The 19,280-nt window shown below is 45.3% G+C and overlaps 1 protein-coding gene across 1 annotated transcript in view; it reads right to left on the minus strand.

Moving 5' to 3' along the window:
- Positions 1 to 19,280, minus strand: part of CIT (citron rho-interacting serine/threonine kinase) — a 161,363-nt gene that overhangs the window by 92,289 nt on the left and 49,794 nt on the right. The window contains 1 exon segment of the mRNA XM_027576638.2: positions 8,053 to 8,236. Coding sequence (XP_027432439.2) covers positions 8,053 to 8,236 — 184 coding nt within the window.

The following is a 19,280-nucleotide window of genomic DNA, read 5'->3' on the forward strand; positions in this document are numbered from 1 at the left end:
TGTGTTCCCCCAACCAACCTAGCAGCTAGGCACTGTAACAACCCTCACTTTATACGTAAGGGAATTGATGCTGGGAGAAGCTAAATGCCTCACACAGGTGGTGAGGGGCAGAGCCTAGATGGGAACCCATATCTACCTGATTCCAAAGCCTGGGCTTTTAACGCGTGTACCACAATTTGTGCCCCAAAATAAAGAATACTTATGTCAACTCTAAAGTTAAAAGTTGGAAAAGTTGGCCGCTCTCTGCCACTTGCAAGGTGTGCAAACTTTAAGAAGTAACTCAAGCTCCGGGGCACCTGGGTGGCTCAGTTGGTTGAGCATCTGACTCTTGATTTGGGCTCAGGTTGTGATCTCAGAATGGTGAGATCCATCCCTGCACTGGGCTCGGCACTCAGCATAGAGTCTGCTTGGGATTCTCTCTCTCCCTCTGCCTCCGCCCTTCCCGGGCTCCCGTGGGCTACCCCCCCAAATAATAAATAAATCTTACAGAAAAAAAAAAAAAGGTAATCCAAGCGTCACGATCAGTTTCCTTATCTGTAAAACAATGGGTGCTGCTGGGATTAAGCAAGAATGTTTGTCAAGCACTTGGAATAGGGCCTGGTAGTGAATTCTCAGTAAGAGCCACTCTTTCACCCTTATTATCAGGCTAGTCCGTAGGTTCCGCACAATCCAGCCAAGTCACAACTGTTAGGGCACGGTAGCACAGTGCTCCTGGAGGCAGCCAGCGACGAGGCTAAGTCTTCGATGCGTCACTACCTGCAAGACGTCAGGAAAAGAACTCAATGTGGCTGAGGCTCAGTGTTCTCATCTGGAAATGGGATTAATACCTGCTACCTCACAGAGTCGCTACCTTCCCAGTCAAGACTGGGAAGACCTAGTGAGATCATGCATGTAAGGCACTCAGCACAGCTCTGAGCACACAAGAAGTGCTCACTAGAAGGACAGCTTCCATTAGCACTTGTGGCAGTAAGGAAATGGCATAATCCTTGGCCACTTTAGTGTACTTCAATTTGACAAATGTTCTTTGAAGACCTGCCAAGGGCAACACACTGTTTCTTTCAGGCGAGAGGCCGGAAGACATGATGTCCCAGTCCCAATGAGCGCTGAGCATCGTGCCCAGACAGAGGGGAGAAGACGGAGGTACGAATGAAAAGGAGGCTGGGGTCTTGGGCATACCAGCCTTGAATGCCAAGTTCAGGAGCGGCCATTAATTCTGTGCACACTGTGATGCTACTGAAGGTCTGAGCAGGAGAATGACATCATCCAACTTGTGCTTTGGAAGAATTCCACCCTCTGTGGAGAATGGATCAGAGCTGGGAAAACTGGAGGCAGAGAAATCGGAGAGGAGGCTACTGCAACAGTCCAAGCAAAACTCCATGCGGGATGGCAGTAAGGACAGAAAAAAGGGCAAAGACTCAAGTGTCATCCTAGAGGTACAACTTAGAGAGAGAACCTGGCAAATGATGGGCTGGTGGGGGAGATGCAAAATAGCTTAAGAAGACTCAGTTTTCTTGTCTAGAAGTCTAGGGAGAGTGGTAGTTTGTTCAATGAAACAAGGAAACCAAATTGGCACCTACTGGCTCACTGAATGAGCAAACAAATCTATCTGTGTTGGGCGGAAACAGAGGTCAGGGACGTTGAGAAATTGGGTAGAACATCTTGGCATAATGAACACAGAGCACAATGGGGAGGAGAGCCATGAGGACATGAGAGTGTAAGTCAGGAAATGAATGAGATCATCAAGCCCAGGCTAAAAAGGTAACTGCTGGACCTGAGGAGACGGTGCACCATTTCGAGACCTGAACAGAAGATGACAGCCACGAAGCAGTAAGCCCGGCAGGCAGAGAGGTAGGAGGGAAAACCGAGTTTCCACAGAGTGAAGAGAAGCAAGCAGAAAGTCCAAGGCACACGTGGTAAGTGACGGCATTGCGTGGCAAGGTGGGGATCACTGGCTTTGGTGGTCGGGTGGAATAGGCGGCTTCTCAGACAGCAACTTCCCCAGGGTTGGAGAGACTGGAAGAGAGGCACAGAGTGAAGGCTATTCTTGCACGAAGCTGGTCAGAGAAAGGAAGGTGAGGGAGATCAGGAGACAAAAGACATGTAAAACAGAAAGAATGGAGAGCGATTCACTTAGGCGAAGGAAGAGGTGCCAAACTGGCGCAGAGCTTGGGAACACATAGCACCACTTAGTCAATTACTGTCTTCTTAAGGGATCCGAGGCAACCATGCAAATTAGCATGTGTAGGCCAGCAAAAAACGCACTTGACAGAATCTTTTGGAGCCTAATCTTCAGGGATGGGGGCTAGGCTCGTTTGGATTACATTTCCTAAAGGTATCTTTAAGACAAACAAGAAGGCGGCAGAATGGTCCTGCCAGGCCCGCGAGGCAAGCACGCACAGTCCTAAATAGAGAACAGAATAAGGCAAGCAGAACAAGATGTGCTTGACTAAGGGAAAGAAGACATTGAATGAGAGGAGAGAACCCAACACAACCAAGAGAGGCAAAGGTCCGATTATCTGGTCTGGATGATCGTGGAAATGGGAGCGACACAGAGCCCTGGAAGGTAGGAACCATAGGCAGGAGCTAGTTACAGGTTTTTAAACTTATTTGGGAAGTACAGAAGATGCACACCTTCGTGTACCAGAGCACATTTTGTTACTCTTGCTATTTTTTAAAAAACTCAAAGGACAGATGAGGCTCTTTGCAATACAGATCTGGAGGTAGCATGCACAATAACAGACAGCCCTCGGCTCGATGGGGAAAGGAAGGACAGTTTTTAAGGGCAGACTCCCCACCCTCCCAAGTATTTCCATAAAGGGAAGTAGGACTGATTGGAGAATTCAGGCCACATTCTGCTGGAACAAGCCATCCCCAGGATAAATGACAGAAGCAGCTGGAAATAATAAAACATAGATTTGCATAGACACGGAGCATAGAGTCATCACAAATTGAAAGCTGCAGCCATAAAAATGATTTGGACCAGTTCACCAAATGCTTATTGAGCACCTTGCATATGATCGGCCTGAAGCCACAGTGGAGAGCAAGGTCAACACAGTTCCCTCAGCTCACCAAGCTTACACTCAAGCAAAGAACTTTCCAGGAGAGAGTATATATGCAGGTGTTTATCACATACACACACACACACACACACACCAGGAAAGAGTCTCCAAATGAGAGGAGGAAAAAATTTTTATAAAAAATGCAAGAGCTAGTCTACATAGTCAAAAAACTTGCAGAGATTGAAAACAAAACCCAGCAATTAGACGGCCTGTCAGCTCTCATCCCACCCTGCCCCAATGCCACTGCTCATCATTCCCCACAATGGACCTCTACTTCCAACAAGCATGTGAACCTGGGGACCCCACAAATCCCCTAAATTTCTCCTGTCAACAGCATTCATACCTGGCAGCATAGCACAGTGGCTAACAGACTCTTGAGCTGCCACATTGTCTGGGTTCAACTTCTGGCTGAGCTGCTCAGGGCTGCATGACCTTGGGGAAGTTGCTTAACCATTCCGTGTCTCGGTTTCCTTACATGTAAGAGAGAATAACGACATTACCTTCCTTGTGGGCCATTGTGCAATTTAAATGAGTTAATCTGTGTAAAGTGCTTAGAACAGAGCCTGGTCCAGAGTTGGTGTCCTGTATGGACGAGCTGTTGTCACCACTTGAACCTACATGAAATGCTCTCTACATATCTCTCCCCTCATCCAAATCCATCGTCTTCTAAAAAGCCAAACATTTCACCTCCCATTAGTGTGCTAACACACTCAGTCTCCAACACAGGTATTTACTGAGGGTCTACCATGTCTTGCACTCCAAGGGAACCAGGATGAATCAGAGCCAGCCCTGCTCTTGAGATCACGGCCGACTTGGGGAAATGGAAAGACATTCCAACGAAGATCATCACTGTAACTTGGCAAGAACCGTGAGCTGGCATTACCCATGAAGTGTCCCCCACAAGGGAGGGCTGCCTTCTTCCTCTCCTGATTCCTACAGCAGTCAGATATCCCCTTTGTACCATGATGTTCTGCAGGAAAGGTGTTTGCTCTGTGTCCTCTGGACTGTTTCACACATAAATGCCTTGACTTGTTCAACTTGATGAAAGGGCACCCGTTCTGGGGACTGGGCCTTCTAATTCTGTCCCCCAACCCACTCCATCCCCACAACCACCTTTTACCTGCAGGTAGCTAGCAACTGCATATTAACTTGTGGTTGGTCAGGATGTTTAAGCTTCTCTAGCAGAAAATTCCCAGGACCTGGGAGGCTGTTTCTGCTCTGGCACGACTAGACTACCTAATTATTTGCTGAGTTCCTTTATATCCTCTTGGTATAAACAGAGGAACACTATGCACATACAGACCAGCAAACTAGCAGTAACAAAAATAATAACAGTGAACATTTACTGAGACTCTTCCACGTGCCAAGTACTAGATCAAGTGCTTTATGGGTTTCATACAATCCTCCCGAAAGCCCTAAGAGGAAGGGATCTTTACCTTCCCCCACCACTTTGCAGTTGAGGAAACAGGCAGGCAAAGAAGTGCCGACAGAGCAAGAAGAGGTACCAAAAACTGGTTCCCTGAAAATCTGGGAAGGCAAGGGTGGAAGCCATTTTCATTCCTCCACCGTGTTTAGATGGCTGGCTCCAAAATGAAACTTCCAATCACCCAGAAGGAAAGGAAAGAGCCCTGAGCCAAAAGGAAGAGAGAGCCCCCCCCCTTCCTAAAAACCACCTATTCAGACACTGGCATCCCACAGATTCCAGCCTCATCGAGATCTCTTTGCTCCTCCAAGATTTCCAAGTTCTCCAAAAGCATCAACCAGCGTGTGTAAAACTAGCACAAAAATATAAACCAACTGGTTTTTTCCTCCTAGAGTTTATACTGAAGGTTTGCAGAAGTGCACAGTTTCAACTAGGGCTTAAATGAGACAGTATCTCCAATCTAAGAGGAAGAAGGGACCTAAAGAAATGTACCCCTGCTGACAAGGGAGGAAAGAGAACTGGGATCCATTTTATTTTTAAACCTTTAACATACATCTTTAACATATTGTAAAAATCAAGGAAACAGAGGCTCAGAGAAACACCCAAGACTCCAGAGCTTGGGGATGTGGCCTGGGTTATTGGCAGTTAAAAAAAAGAGGCACGAGACAGACACTCCCTCACTTTCCAGCACCAGCTTTGCCAGAATCCCACCCCAAAGACAACCAAAACCGGTCCTGTCGAATCTCTCCTGCTCCTCCAACTCAAGCTGCAAGGAACGCCCACGATACTTCAGACACAGAATGCTGAGATCAAGATTCTTGCTAAGCTTAAAATAATGATGCGCTCCATGGCGGGCTTAAAAACTGTCTGGGGTCCCAAAAAAGGATCCTAAAAAGCAACCAACGATCACAATTAAAATCATTCTCACTACCAGAGCCTCCGTGAAAACTCCTCATTCATTCAGCATCACCTCTGAACATTTCATTCAATTCACTGGAACAGATCTGGGGTCAATTTCCCCAGCACAGCACCACAGCATCTGCAATCTCCTAGGTGGTGTGAAGAGTGAGTAATGGCACAGGTAATCCCTGTAAATAAAAACCCGTGATGCTGACAATGGGGAGGGGAGAAGGAGATGCTCGGGAAGAAACAGCAGGTCCCCGGTGGCAGCGGTGGGACCCCCCAGAAAATGCCTCCTCCCACCTCTAAATGAATTTTGTCTATATGTCCGCAGCACTACAGGGGCTTCTGATTAATTTCATCATTGCATCTTTTATTGAATTTCTAAATAATGATAACACAATTGGTCCAGGGTCACTTGCATCCAACAGGTGGAGTGGATTTCTATAAGGATGCTGTAGGTTTCACCCACAGGGCTGCCTCTGGACCAAAGAGCCAAACCCGACGGCAAGATCACATTCAAAGACACGAGATGAAAGAATATCTTTCTGATTCCAACCCCAAACTGCAATGGCAAAGACATTAAAGTTCCCCAAAGGCAGGAATACTCCAATCCCATCTTCCAGGGAAGAAATACACGCTTTTGTTTGCGTGGACTTTTTTTTATGAGAATCTTATTAAGCATTCTGTTGGGGCATGAACAGACGCTCGTGTTATGCTCTAGAGAGGTATTGTGAACTATCAAAGGTGAAATAGCCTATCTTCAAATACAATGAGCAGTACAAACACAATCAACAAATATTTATTGAGTGCCTGGGCCTTAAGACTGAGATGTCATCCCGTTCCCCGACAACCCCCCCTCCCCCCTGTCAGAGAGCTTCCTTAACTGAGCTTTCTGTGAAGGGCAGATGCAATTTCAGGCTTGCTAAACGATAAGCCATTAATCACACACTGCTTCAGATTAATTGCAATGCCTAAGATCCCCCACAGCATTCTGCCTTTGCCCCGAAAATCGAATTCCCTCAAGTCCTCCCTAGTTTGTCAGATCACTAGCACCCCAAGCAAGCTTTCATTCTGAGCCGGCCAGCCCACTGCTAGCCAGAACTGGAACTCTCCACACACCTCCCTCCAGTCTGATGTGTGACCTTCAGTGTGCTGCGCGTGTCCACATTAAGCTGCCCACCAACCACGCATCCTTTAGCGTCAGGCCTCCACTTCTGCCCTGCTCTCCAAATGCCCTGCTGGGCCATTTCAAATCATCTGATGGCACATTCAACAGCTAGTTAGCTCTCTGCCTGCACTCCTACCATCCAGATTGTTTTTGGAGTTGCAAAGCAAATGAGCCAGAAAGGCACTGCCAACGCTACCAAAATGCAACCCTGGATATTAAACCCAGAGCCCAGGGAAGAAGGAAAGTAGGACCACCTCAGCATCTTTCAACATAAAAATCTCTCTCCCATGCAATCACAGCCCACAACCCTATTTCATCTCAAGTGCCCAGTTCCCCCATGATGTTCTGAAATCTTTTGAGGAACCCATGGGGAGACACCATCCAAGAACCAACGCATGCCTTCAAATCGATCTCTGAACTACAAGCACAACAAATCAGGAATGGACGCTGCCAAGGAGAAAATCAAATTCTGCTTGTCTCCTAAGTGGGCAGCAACTAATTACCTAATGCTACTCAGAGAGCCTCCAAGTGAGAGAGCCAGGGCATCAGTGGAATAACACAGCTAGTCCAAGACCTTCCCGGGGAACCCGAGTCTCTGAACGCAGCATGTCATGGGATCACAGAACGAAGCAAGACACTGAGCTCCTACATCCACAGAAGCTACGGCAATTTACAGAAATTCCCGGAGGCTGGAAGCCAGGACCCTCCAGTCCCAGGTGCCGTGCGAATGCATTTTTCATGAGCTTTTTCAAGAACGGAGAAAAGACCTGTCATGTTAAGAGGCTTACAGTGATGTTTATACTTCCATTTTCTAGTCTCCTGGTTTGTTTGTTTTCCCTGTGAAGCCCAGTTTCTGTGATCAATGACTCGGCTACATCACACTCCCTCCCGGTGGCTCCGGTAACAGGGCTCTCACTGGCCACCAGCGCTCCGCCAGCTCAGAGAAGCTCAGCTGCCAGATCCCTGATCTTGCAGCAGACTTCGAGCGGAGCCGAGCACCATCTATCTGTTAGAGCTCTGGTACAGCCACTTGCAGCTCAGCTAAGCCCATCAGGAAACCTTTAGCTTATGAGATTCCATTCAATACAGCCAAGATAGCAACCTCCTTCCACCCACCTGAGAGATGGATACACAGATGGATAAATAGATGGACGGCTCATTTGAACCCTGCACGTTTCTCCTTCCACCAAGGATCTGCACTGCCAGATATCCCCCACTATTTCCTCCCCTCTAAAGAAGACCAAACACTGAAAAACTAACCCAAAGTACCCAATGGACAATTATGATGCTAGGGACAGGAAGAGGAACCTTAAACACAGCAAAATGGGAATATGAACAGTCTACCCACCAAAGCCCTGACAGGTAAATTGCTTCCCAAAAGCAGGCTGATTAACAGCTTCCCTTCCCTGCACTCCCCCCACCACCCCCACCACCACCACCTTTGGGCTCTGTATGCCTCACATCAGTACCGGTCCTTAGAAAGTCAAATTTTCACTTACTCAGATCTACCAAGAATCCCCAGTGCCTTGCTATACGAAAACCCCACGAACGGCAGTTCTTCACCCGAGAAACCTGAGAGGTTCAGCTGGCACAAAGAGGATGAAACCCCCGAATTCTTCTCTGGTTCATCAAAATTGGAGGTGTCATCATCAGACTTGAGGGTGGGACCGAAGGGGGGAGGAGCTGGTTAAAGAAAAACAAGAAGAGAGGGAGAGAAAAATTCAGACGGATTCAACACTGTTGCGAGAAAATCGTCTTGCTCCTCCAGCACTGCAGCGACTAGCTCACACAGGCAGACCCAGCCTTGGCTCTGACAGCAACAAGAGATTAACCCCTTCTCTGCCAACATGGCCACCAGCTGGCAGACAGGCTGCCTTCCCCGAGGGGGGGTGGGGGGGGGTAAACTGAAGGAGAAACTCAAACAGGTCACTTGGTGGAACAAAAGCACTTTGGGAACTCATGGGAGCCGGCTGTTCATTCCGGATATTTCCAGAACGCTTCAACAGAGCATCAGGCTGGCTAGTGCCAGCACGCCAGCCGACCCCACACCTATGTATTTCTTCCTCTGGACAGCTCTAAATCATCAATATTTAATGTTAATCATTGAAATAAGATGGCATTTCTACATTTCATGCAGTGAAATGAGAGGAAGGAGCAGGAAAGAGGACCTGGGAGGCATGTAACTCACGTTAGGATAGCACTGCAGTCTAGCTCATTCATAGCCAGAGGAGAGTGCTCAGAGCTCTTATCAACCACTTTTTTTTTTTTTAGTTCATTATCCCTCCTCCCCACCTCAATCATGCCACCCAAATCCACCGCAGTTTAATCAGCATAATGAAACACCAGCCAAATAAAGTTCTTCCTGATGATTTACAGCACCCCTGCCCGCTGATGGTGTAAATGCACCGATGGACGTCTGCGTCCTACCTCGTTAAGGCATGACTCCAGGCTAGGGGCATCTTACATCTTCTCCACTTTCTGCAGACCTACTAAGCTCTCTTGGTCAGGGAGGGGGACACTCGGCCATCAGTCACCAGGAGGCTGCCCATTGTGGTGGGCTCCAGGGGGTGTAGCGGGTTAGAAGCGTTACCATGGCTGCAGGCTGAGGCGTCTGTGGCAAGCCGGCCAGCTGAGTTGGCGAGCCGGGCATCACAGCCCCCGCAGTGCAGGCTTCATGCTCCCCACTCTGTGCGTGCTCTGGCTGGAACCCCACCTGGCCGCCTGCGTGGCAGGGGCCAGTGCTGATCCAAGTGACAGAGCAGCATGACTCACTGCCGGAGCTCGCTACAGCGCCCCCTAGGACCCTTGTCACGGCCGGTCACAGTCCAGACTTCCTTTTTAACTCCTTGTTTTCTGAAGCAGCTGTGCACCAGATAGAAGCAGCAGTCTGGTTTCTGCTTACAGACTCAAAAGAATCTGGCTGTTTGCAAAGTACCCCAGTGACAACCACATCGAAGCGGCAGTGCTGGGGAGTGAATGGAGAGGTGAAGGGATGGTGTGGTGGGGGAGGGAAGGAAGCCACAAGGAGGAGGTCTGGCTCCTCCTGGGAAGAGCAAAGGAGCATTCGCAGGGCTTCAAGTGCACTGAGACGAGGTAAGAGATTGAAAACGTAAAATGCGCTACCAGGAAATTATTTAACACCTCCAAGCTCTCAAGAGAATTTAAATCTTCCCTGTTAGTATCAGAATCTACTTGCTTAATACTTTAAAAATTAGCTGATAGAAAGAAAAATTACATTGACTGCTTCAGCCCACATCCCGTGTGTACCTCCAACAACAGAGCCTCAAACCAATCTGATTTCAATTATTCAATACTTTCTTTAAGGAAAAAAAAATAATAATGGAAATTACATTTCATAAGGATCAGAAAGAGAAGTTTTCCATCTCAAAAAACTCAGATAAAGACTGAGGAAAATGTATGCAGTTTCACAGATGACACAAATATGGAAGCGTTATGACTGACGGCACATTACTTGGGAATCTGAGTGGGTTCAAATCCCAGCTCTACCATTTACCAGCTCTGTGACTTCGGGAAAGTCACTTAACCTCTCTGAGCCTCATTTCCAACACAGAGATAAATTCCTCAAAGGGCTGTTGGGAGGTTTAAATGAAAACCAAAATCTATATAAAGTGCTTAGCATATTCCTTAGCACACAGTAAACACTCCACAAAAATCACCTATTATTGTTATTGCTCACATGAGATTCATGTTTACGACAGATCCCGCAATTGGTGAAGGCTAGTGAGATACAGCCCAATCTGTGTTGAATATTCTTCTTCCCTGCTCAAACATGCACACAGTCATGTGGATGTTTGTGTTTATCATATCATCTTATTTCTAGCAGAAGTTTAATTCCCTTTCCACTATATACTAATTTATCTTTGGGAGACTAAAACAAAATCCCATTTCTGAGTGAGAAGTATGATTAATATAGGGGTAGGAGCCACCCTCTGTGAAATCATTATGATTTAGAAATTCTGTACTATAAAATAAGATTTCTCTTGAAAACTCCATCATGCTCAAAGCCAGCCCATATGGTAGAGATTAGAAAAATGGCCAATCTTCAATAGAAGGAAGGAAAAATCAACATGAAATACACCAGCTGGTAACAGGTGAGATAGTCACAGGATGGATTAAAAGGCAGGAATATAAACCTCTAGACAGGTAGTCAGTTGACTACAACAGTAAAGTCTGAAAAAAAGGGCTTATAGGAGCACCTGGGTGGTTCAGCTGGTTAAGCATCTGACTCTTGATTTCAGCTCAGGTCCTGATTTCAGGGACATGAAAGCAAGCCCTGCATTGGGCTCTGCACTCAGCTGGGAGTCTGCTTGAGATTCTCTCCCTCGGCCCCTCCCCCTACTCAAAATCTCTCTCTCTCTCTCTCTCTCACTAAAATAAATAAATCTTAAAAAAAAAAAAAAAAGGACTTTTAAGGGCCACATTTGGGCAGGAAAAGAGCCACAGCCTCAAGCCAAAAAGAAATGGACAAACTGGAAATTCTCTACCCACCAGAAAGTGACAAGGATGCTCACCCTTGGCCAGAACCCGTTAGGGGGAAAGAAACAGGCTGGCGATTAAAACTGTAATCCCAGCTAGGGTGTCTGCATTTACAGTATCCTATATAGGGTGGGAACTACAAAACAAGAAATTTGGGGCGCCTGGATGGCTCAGTCGGTTAAGCATCTGCCTTCGGCTCAGGTCATGATCCCAAGGTCCTGGGATCGAGCCTCACATCAGGCTCCTTGCTCAGCAGAGAGCCCGCTTCTCCCTCTCCCTCTGCCTGCCTGCCGCTCCCCCTGCTTGTGCGCTCTCTCTGACTATCTCTCTCTCTGTGTCAAATAAATAAAAAATCTTAAAAAAAAAAAAAACAAGAAATTAACATCAATACTGGCCCAGGATCACTGAGCCCTTAGGGCACTGGCAGACACAAAAGGAGAACATCTTGTGGAAGCACTTTCACAATCCAGGGCACATGGGGCAGACAAACCAACAGACACACACACATACACACATACACACAGGCCCTACTAGAAAGGAATTCACAAAAAAAAGTAAATACCAACAAGTACACATAACAAGGAAAAAGAAGCCACCCAAACTACCATGGAGGACCATCATCACATACAAGAAATGGGAAAATTAGCCTTCCAAAAACTGCAGATAAAAGAACAATCTAAAATGGGACATAAAAGGGGCGCCTGGGTGGCTCGGTTGGTTAAGCGACTGCCTTCGGCTCAGGTCGTGATCCTGGAGTCCCCGGATCGAGTCCCGCATCGGGCTCCCCGTTCGGCAGGGAGTCTGCTTCTCCCTCTGACCCTCCTCCCTCTCATGCTGTCTCTCATTCTCTCTCTCTCAGATAAATAAAATCTTTAAAAAAAATTAAAAATAAACAAATAAAATAAAATGGGCCATAAAATTAATTTATTATCAAGGTAAATAAGTAGAAACGCTAATAAAAGAATAGGATACTCTGAAAAAAGGACCACACACATTTGAAAGGAACCAAACAGAACCTCAAAAATGAAAAGTATTGTTATTGAATTTGAAGTTTAAAACTCCCTGAATGCATTAAATAGAAGATAAGACACAGCCAAAGAGAAAATTAGTGAAGTAGCGTTAGATCTGAAGAAATCACATAGAATCATACTTCTCAAAGTGTTATCTGTAGAATGGCAGCATCAGCATCACCTGGGAGTTAGTTAGAAATACAGAATCTCTGGGGCGCCAGGGTGGCTCAGTCAATTAACTGTCTGCATTCGGCTCAGATCATGATCTCAGGGTCCTGGGATCCAACTCTGCATTGGCTCCATGCTCAGCAGGGAGTATGCTTCTCCCATTCCCTCTGCCCCTCCCCCCACTCATGCTCTCTAATAAATAAATAAAATGTTCAAAAAAAATACAGAATTTCTGGCTCTGCCCCACATCCACTCAATCAGAACCTGCATTCTAACGAGATCTGCAGTTGGAGAAGTGCTCACATGGAATGCAGCACAGAGACAAAGAGACAAGACATGAGAGGTCAGGAGACAAAAAATGAGAAGGTTCAATACATATCTTAACAGGTGCACCAGAAAGAGAGAGTGAACTAGCTCAAAATTTGGATGCTCAAAATTTTGAAAGGATTATGGGAAACTTGGTCAAATCCAAGACTACCAAGTATGTGACCACATCTATCTTTGGGGGCTAATTCTCCTCCTTCCTGTACCTTATGGAAAATGTTCCTTTTTTGATCCTCATAAAATACAATTTTTCCGAGCAGCCCGGATGGCTCTGTCGGTTGATCAACCGACTCTTGGCTTTGGCTCAGGTCATGATCTCGCAATTGTGAATCAAGCCCTGCTTCCGGCTCTGCACTCAGTGCGGAGTCAGTCTGCTTCAGATTCTCACTCGCTCTCCCTCCCGTTCACTCTCTTTCTCAAATGAATGAAATCTTTTTTCTTCTTTACAAAAGGTATTAATAGGTCACTGGATTTAAGTCTATGCTGATGGAGATACACATTATATCTGAGAACATAGCAGAGTGCCAGGCACACTGTAGGTGTGCAATAAATATTTGCTGAACAGATGTATAGAAAATGACTCTTGAAAAGAGAGCACCTAGCATAATTAAGGCCACGAAGAAATTACTTGATGTTTGAGTTAAATGAAGAGGCTTTAAAAGTGGAGATTGTTCTGTCTGAAAAATATGTTAATGAGTGCCTTGTATTAATATTTTCTGGTACAGTATTACGAAATCATCTCATCCCCCATACCCACCACATTCAATAATGACAAATCAGAAGTCATAGATTAAAATCTACTGTTCATTGCCAAAAACTATAAAGAAAAACAAGAAAATCTTTTCCTATGTATTTTTAAAAATAAACCAGCCTGTGCTTGAAGTCACATTAGGGCAGATTCCCATAGTGGCAAGGGCTAGGCAAGGGCTAGGCAAGTTCTGGAGTGTTTCCTGTGCCCACCATCCCCCGCTATAAGAAAGATGGCAGAACAAGGTTTTCAGAAACAAAGAGCTATTTTAAGAGCTTTAGTTACTCTCTCTCCTATAAATTCTCTCTTTTCTTTAAATGTGACATTCATTAGAAGCTTTTTGGGGGAAAAATGTATTGCCTACAAATCAAAAAAATAAAAACAAAAAAACAAGGAAAGGAGAATCCCCTGGATTTGTCCTCTTGGCCCTCCTCATCTCTAACATGTTCCATTGAGCTCCATTTACCCCATTCCCACCCTTACATTTTTCAGCATGCCACACAAACATTAATATTACAAATATAAAAGATTTTCTAATTTCGGTATAGTGTTTATTGCCTGCCTTCCCCACTGGAACACGAGCTCCATGAGGGGGAAGACTATGCTGTGTTCACCATCACACCCCTAACACCTGGCTGTCCTTAGTCAATGTTTAGTACCTATTCCGTGAAAGGAATGAATGAATAACAAGAGCTTTGGATGTGTGATAATTTCTTAAACCTAATGGGCTATTTCGTGCAATGTGCCGCTTTAGGAAACCTAGAGTCCCCGATTTAGTCATGAAGAATTGGCACATTAAAAAACAAGTACGACAACAAAAATCTAAGCCTAGATATAGTTCATAAAACTCCTATGACTTTTAATCATCACTGTGAGTTACAGACGCTCGTGCTGAGTCGCATGTGGCAGAAGCGCAAAATGCATAACAGCCAACACAGTGTCATAAAGGACAAAGGCACATAAATAAATAGTGTGTAATGATATAATGAATCGGGACTGTGCCTGGAACACAGTGGGCATCCAATATTAAATCAAAAACATTTTCAGCTTCGTTCTATCTACCATGATGGCCCGTACCTTAAAAAAAAAAAAAAGTACTTAATTAATACGATGCCGTGTTCAAACCTAAAAGGAAGGCGACCAGAAAAGTGGCCGTCCTCCGGTTCCTTAAACTCTGAAGCAACCAATGTGATCGCACTTATCCATGGTACAAAGGCAGGACTGCAAAGTAGGTGAAGAGGAGGCTATTTATGTCGTTTAGAGGTCAAGGGGTGGGTGTGAAAAGCAGAGATGCATAAATGGAGTGCTGGTAAGTTCTGCTGAAGGGGACACAGTGAGTTTTGTGTGTTCCTGCGGGAAAGTGTCATGGAGGTGATTGAATGTCAAGAGTTGGTTAAAAGGTATCTTGGCCGGCTGGAGTGGGGAAGAGTACCACTTTAGAAAAGCCACAGAGCTGCCGCTCGAGGGAGCCGTGGGTAATGAGATTGGGAAGGAAGCGAAAGTGAAATCTTGGCCAGACCTTGAAGCAGGGGAACCCTGGATCGGATTGACAGAATGGATTATTAGACAGAGTTTTAGAGCGCTGGGCTGGTGTCAGTGCCAGAGACTGATACCATCGCCGCAGGAGCGGTGGTTGGAAGAGGTCGATGCTAGAAACCTCTAAAGGACAAGTCTACAATAGTCAACATGACAAATTCTACAGTAAGGAAGTGATAATGGACACAGAGAGGATGTGGATTAACAGGAGGCAGGCTACAGAAAGAAGGGGCAAAATGTGACAACTGACACAACAGCAGAGCTTTTAGGAAGATCAACGACCAACTCTTAGGATTGGAACAGCTCCAAGAGAAAGAGGTTGCAATAGTAGGAAGAGCAAGAGATCCAGGATCAGAGAGATTGTGGGAATGAACCAATAGAATAAGTTAGGTGATAGGCAAATATAGCTAGTTACTAAATATATGTGAATAACTCAGCCCATCAAAACAGATTTCTATTCCCCAGAGCCCCAGGCAAGTCCCCTACTTTCTCCCCTCTGGGTAGGAAGTGGTCAGGTATAGCTCCTCCAAACAAAATGTTGTGTAAGAAATACAAAAAGACAAACTAGATCCAGTTTCCAATAGACTTAAGTAAATAAAATATTCTCACATGTCTTTGCTTCCCAAAGGAGTCATAAAGAGACTTTAAGGTAATGCTGATTTGGCCAGTGGTCAATTTTTACAATGGTGTCTTCAAAGGAGATGAATAAGGAAGTTAGCATTACTCGAGTATGCTTCAATCAATCGATCTCAAGGACGCTAGGGTCTAGCTGCCAACGGCTAAGCAGATTCCCTCTCTGGTGGCAGATTCAAATTCTTGATGAGTTGTGTGCTCTGTCTGAATCTCACCATTCTCAAAAGCCATGTTCCTACCAGGCTGCTTAGCATCAAGTCTTTGGTAAACGATGGACATTTTTCCACAGATTTATACTTTGAGAGATGCTTTCTCTCAATTCTGCATCATACTTGAACCAGACTTCTAATACTGTAGCTTTACTTTGTCCCCCTCCCTCTGGGTCTGGGTACTCAGCATACCCGCAAAACACTTACATGGGCTGGAAACGCTCCAAAAAGAGAATCCTTTCAAACCTCAACTAGTCATGATCGCCTTTTCCTGCCAGGTTGGGTCTAGATCTAACCAATGTGGGGCCCAGGTGGACGCCCCCAGAACATACTTCAAGGATAGTGAAGGAGCTAGTTCCTCGGCTTGCATTCCCTAGGACCGGATCGCTCTAGCACATAACTACTGCAGTAGATATCTCTAAGCAGGATTTCTCAACTGGCACCAGTGACATGTGGGAGGGGAGAGTGCTTCACTGGAAGGGGCTGTCATGTGTCTTGTAGGGCACTGCTAAATTAGCAGTATCGCTGACCTCTACCCACCAGATGCCATCAGTACCTCAAGTTGTCAAATCATGACAACCAAAAATGTCTCCAGACGTTGCTAAATTTGCCCTCCTGTGGAGGGCAAAATCACCCCCAGTTCAGAACCAATGCTCTAACAGGTAAGGACGTCCAAAATACTGTTACCACAATACCTTCATCACACCCAACAAAATTAACAGTAATTGTGTAACATTATCTAACACCGTATTTGTGTTTGATTTCTCCAGTTGTCCCAAAAATGTCTCTTTACATTTGGCTTCATTTCAATCAGGATCCAACCAAGGTTTACAAACTGATTTGGCTGGTGTGTCTCTTAATCTGTAACAATGACTTTATTTTAAAGTCATTTATTGGTCTAAGAAACTGGATCACATGTCTGTAGAATTTCCCAAATTCTGGACTTGGGTGAATGCATCCTTGTTGACGTCATTTAACATGTTTCTCTGTCCCCCATGCTTCCTGTTAACTGGCAGTTCAATTGAGGGCCTTCCTTAGATTCATATTCAATTCTTTTGGCAAGAATACTTCCCAGTATTCTGGGTGTGTTGTCTACTTAACGCATGACATTAGAAGGCACACAGTGGGGCGCCTGGGTGGCTCAGTTGGTTAAGCGACTGCCTTCGGCTCAGGTCATGATCCTGGAGTCCCGGGATCGAGTCCCACATCGGGCTCCCTGCTCAGCAGGGAGTCTGCTTCTCCCTCTGACCCTCTCCCCTCTCATGCTCTCTCTCTATCTCATTCTCTCTCTCAAATAAATAAATAAAATCTTTAAAAAAACAAAAAAAAAGGCGGCACACAGTGTCTGCTTGTCTCCCATCTTGTGATGTTCACAATGATCCATCGGTTCCATTGACATCAGCCTGATCCCCCCAATCGTTCACTTAAAGGTTTACAAACATTGATGAGCATTGCCTATAGCCATTATTTCATTAAGGGCTACAAAATGATGGTTTTCTCATTTCACTATCCCTTCTACATGTATTAGCACATCAACAATTTGGTTACCCTGAAATATAGTTCAAATAGAAAGGCAGGTCAAATGCTTGGTTCTTTCCCTATATTTAGCAACATTCAGAGTAATGACTGGGGTGCCCTTAGCAACTGCCAGAAGTGACCAGTGATATTTCTTTTTGTGTTATCATTAAGAACTCATAAATTGTTATATATTTGTTGTGTTTCAAGTCACTACAGTCTTTTTGGTGTTCATATTGTCCCATCTTAGGCAAGGAGAAGCCCCTCTACTAGATATTCTTGCCAGAAAAGCCAAATCAGAATCTATTTTTAGCTTTTGGAACTACCTTCCAGTTTACAGGAGCCAGAAGAACAAGTACCATCATCATCCCCTACGGAGGAAGCAAAGAGACAAATGTGGGGGTATTCTGTAAGCCAATGATCTAACTTCATCAAGCCAATGGCATAGAAAAAAAATAATATACATGTATATATGCGCATACATACGTCTGTGTGTGTGTGTATATATATATATATATACACACACACATATTTTCATTAAAAAAATTTAAATTTGTCTCCATAGCTGACTATATCCCAAGATATGAGTGACTTTGAATCCAACTACTGGGAGCATTGGCAAAATGTGGAGGAACTGGATCTCTCATTCATTGTTGGTGAAAATATAAAACGGGTCCTGAAAAAGGTCGGCAATCTCTTAAAAAGTGAAGCATACCCCTATCATATGAGCCAGCCATTCCACTCCTAGATATTTACCCAAGAGAAATGAATGTGTATGTCTGCAGGCTTGTACACAAATGTTCATAGAAGCTTTATTTCAAATAGCCAAAAACTGGAAACAACCACAACCATCAGCAGAGGACTGGATAAACAAACTGTGTTATATCCCTATAATGAACTACTACTTAGTAGTAAAAAGGAACAGACTATGACACATGCCACAACATAGGAAGAATCTCAGAATGATTATGTTGAATGAAAGAAGCTGGACAAAATAAGTACACCGTGTGGGACTCAATTTATATAAAGTTTAGAAAATAAAGCTAAACTACGGTGACAAAAGACAGATCAGTCATTGCCCGGGGACAAAGGAAGGAACGGGGAGGGGTGTGAGGAAAGGGTTTCAAAGGGGCATGAAGAAACTTCTGGGGATGATAGCCATGTTCATGCTCTTGAGTGTCATGATGGCTTCATGGGTATACACATATATCAAAACTTAAACTGTACGCTTAAAATACATGCGCTTATTGTATGTCCAATATTCCTCAATAAAGCTCTTTCCAACCGTTGGGAAGGGCAAATATTGTGTCTCCAATCCTTTCCTGGTCTGAGGAGCTTCCAGGCAGGCTCCTTCAGCCCACGAGGCAGAAGTGCTACACAAACACATCCAGCCTCACCCCTCTGCTCACTCCTCCCCCAAGAAGAGGGAGCTAATGTGACTCATCAGGCTGGACATCACCGGGCTATGCTGTATTGGAAGGCAGGGTTACTGTGCCTGGAAAGCAAACAACCAAGCCTAACACTTCCTGTTTCCCTCAGCCAACTGACCGCTTTTGTCCTCCTTCCTTCCCTCAGTCCCACCGCAGTGAGCCCTCTCTGTCCATGAGGGAAGGCCTTCCATTCTTCTCTGGGAGGGTGGGTAAATGTCCAGGAGCCCAGCATCAAGGGTTATTGAGTATTTGCCTCACCAGGAATAGAGTAGATATTTTCATCCTCATCTGTGTGTTGGGGATGTGTGTGTCCTTTGCTCGTCAGAAGTCTGAAGGACAGGAAGGGTGGGTCTTACCCCCCAATCTGCCAGTGCTGTACGATGAACCCCATCCTTTTCTTTCCATCACGAGGGAGCAACAGAGTTGGTCACATTTATTTTCTCTGAAGTGAGACGCTGAAAATCGCTTGCAAACCCCTGGTTGTGAACCACCTGGACCTCCTACTCTTTGTCCTTTGGCTTCTTAACCTCTTTTGACTCCTGCCAGCCACCTTCTTAGTCCTATCCAAACTTCACACTCATAAAATGAGCGTAAATGCAATCACCACACTTCAGAAAACTGACTTGAAAGTTGGCTACTGAATACAGGCCCCGAAGT

This window comes from Zalophus californianus, chromosome 14, assembly GCF_009762305.2.
Source record: "Zalophus californianus isolate mZalCal1 chromosome 14, mZalCal1.pri.v2, whole genome shotgun sequence".
NCBI classification, from domain to species: Eukaryota; Metazoa; Chordata; class Mammalia; order Carnivora; family Otariidae; genus Zalophus; species Zalophus californianus.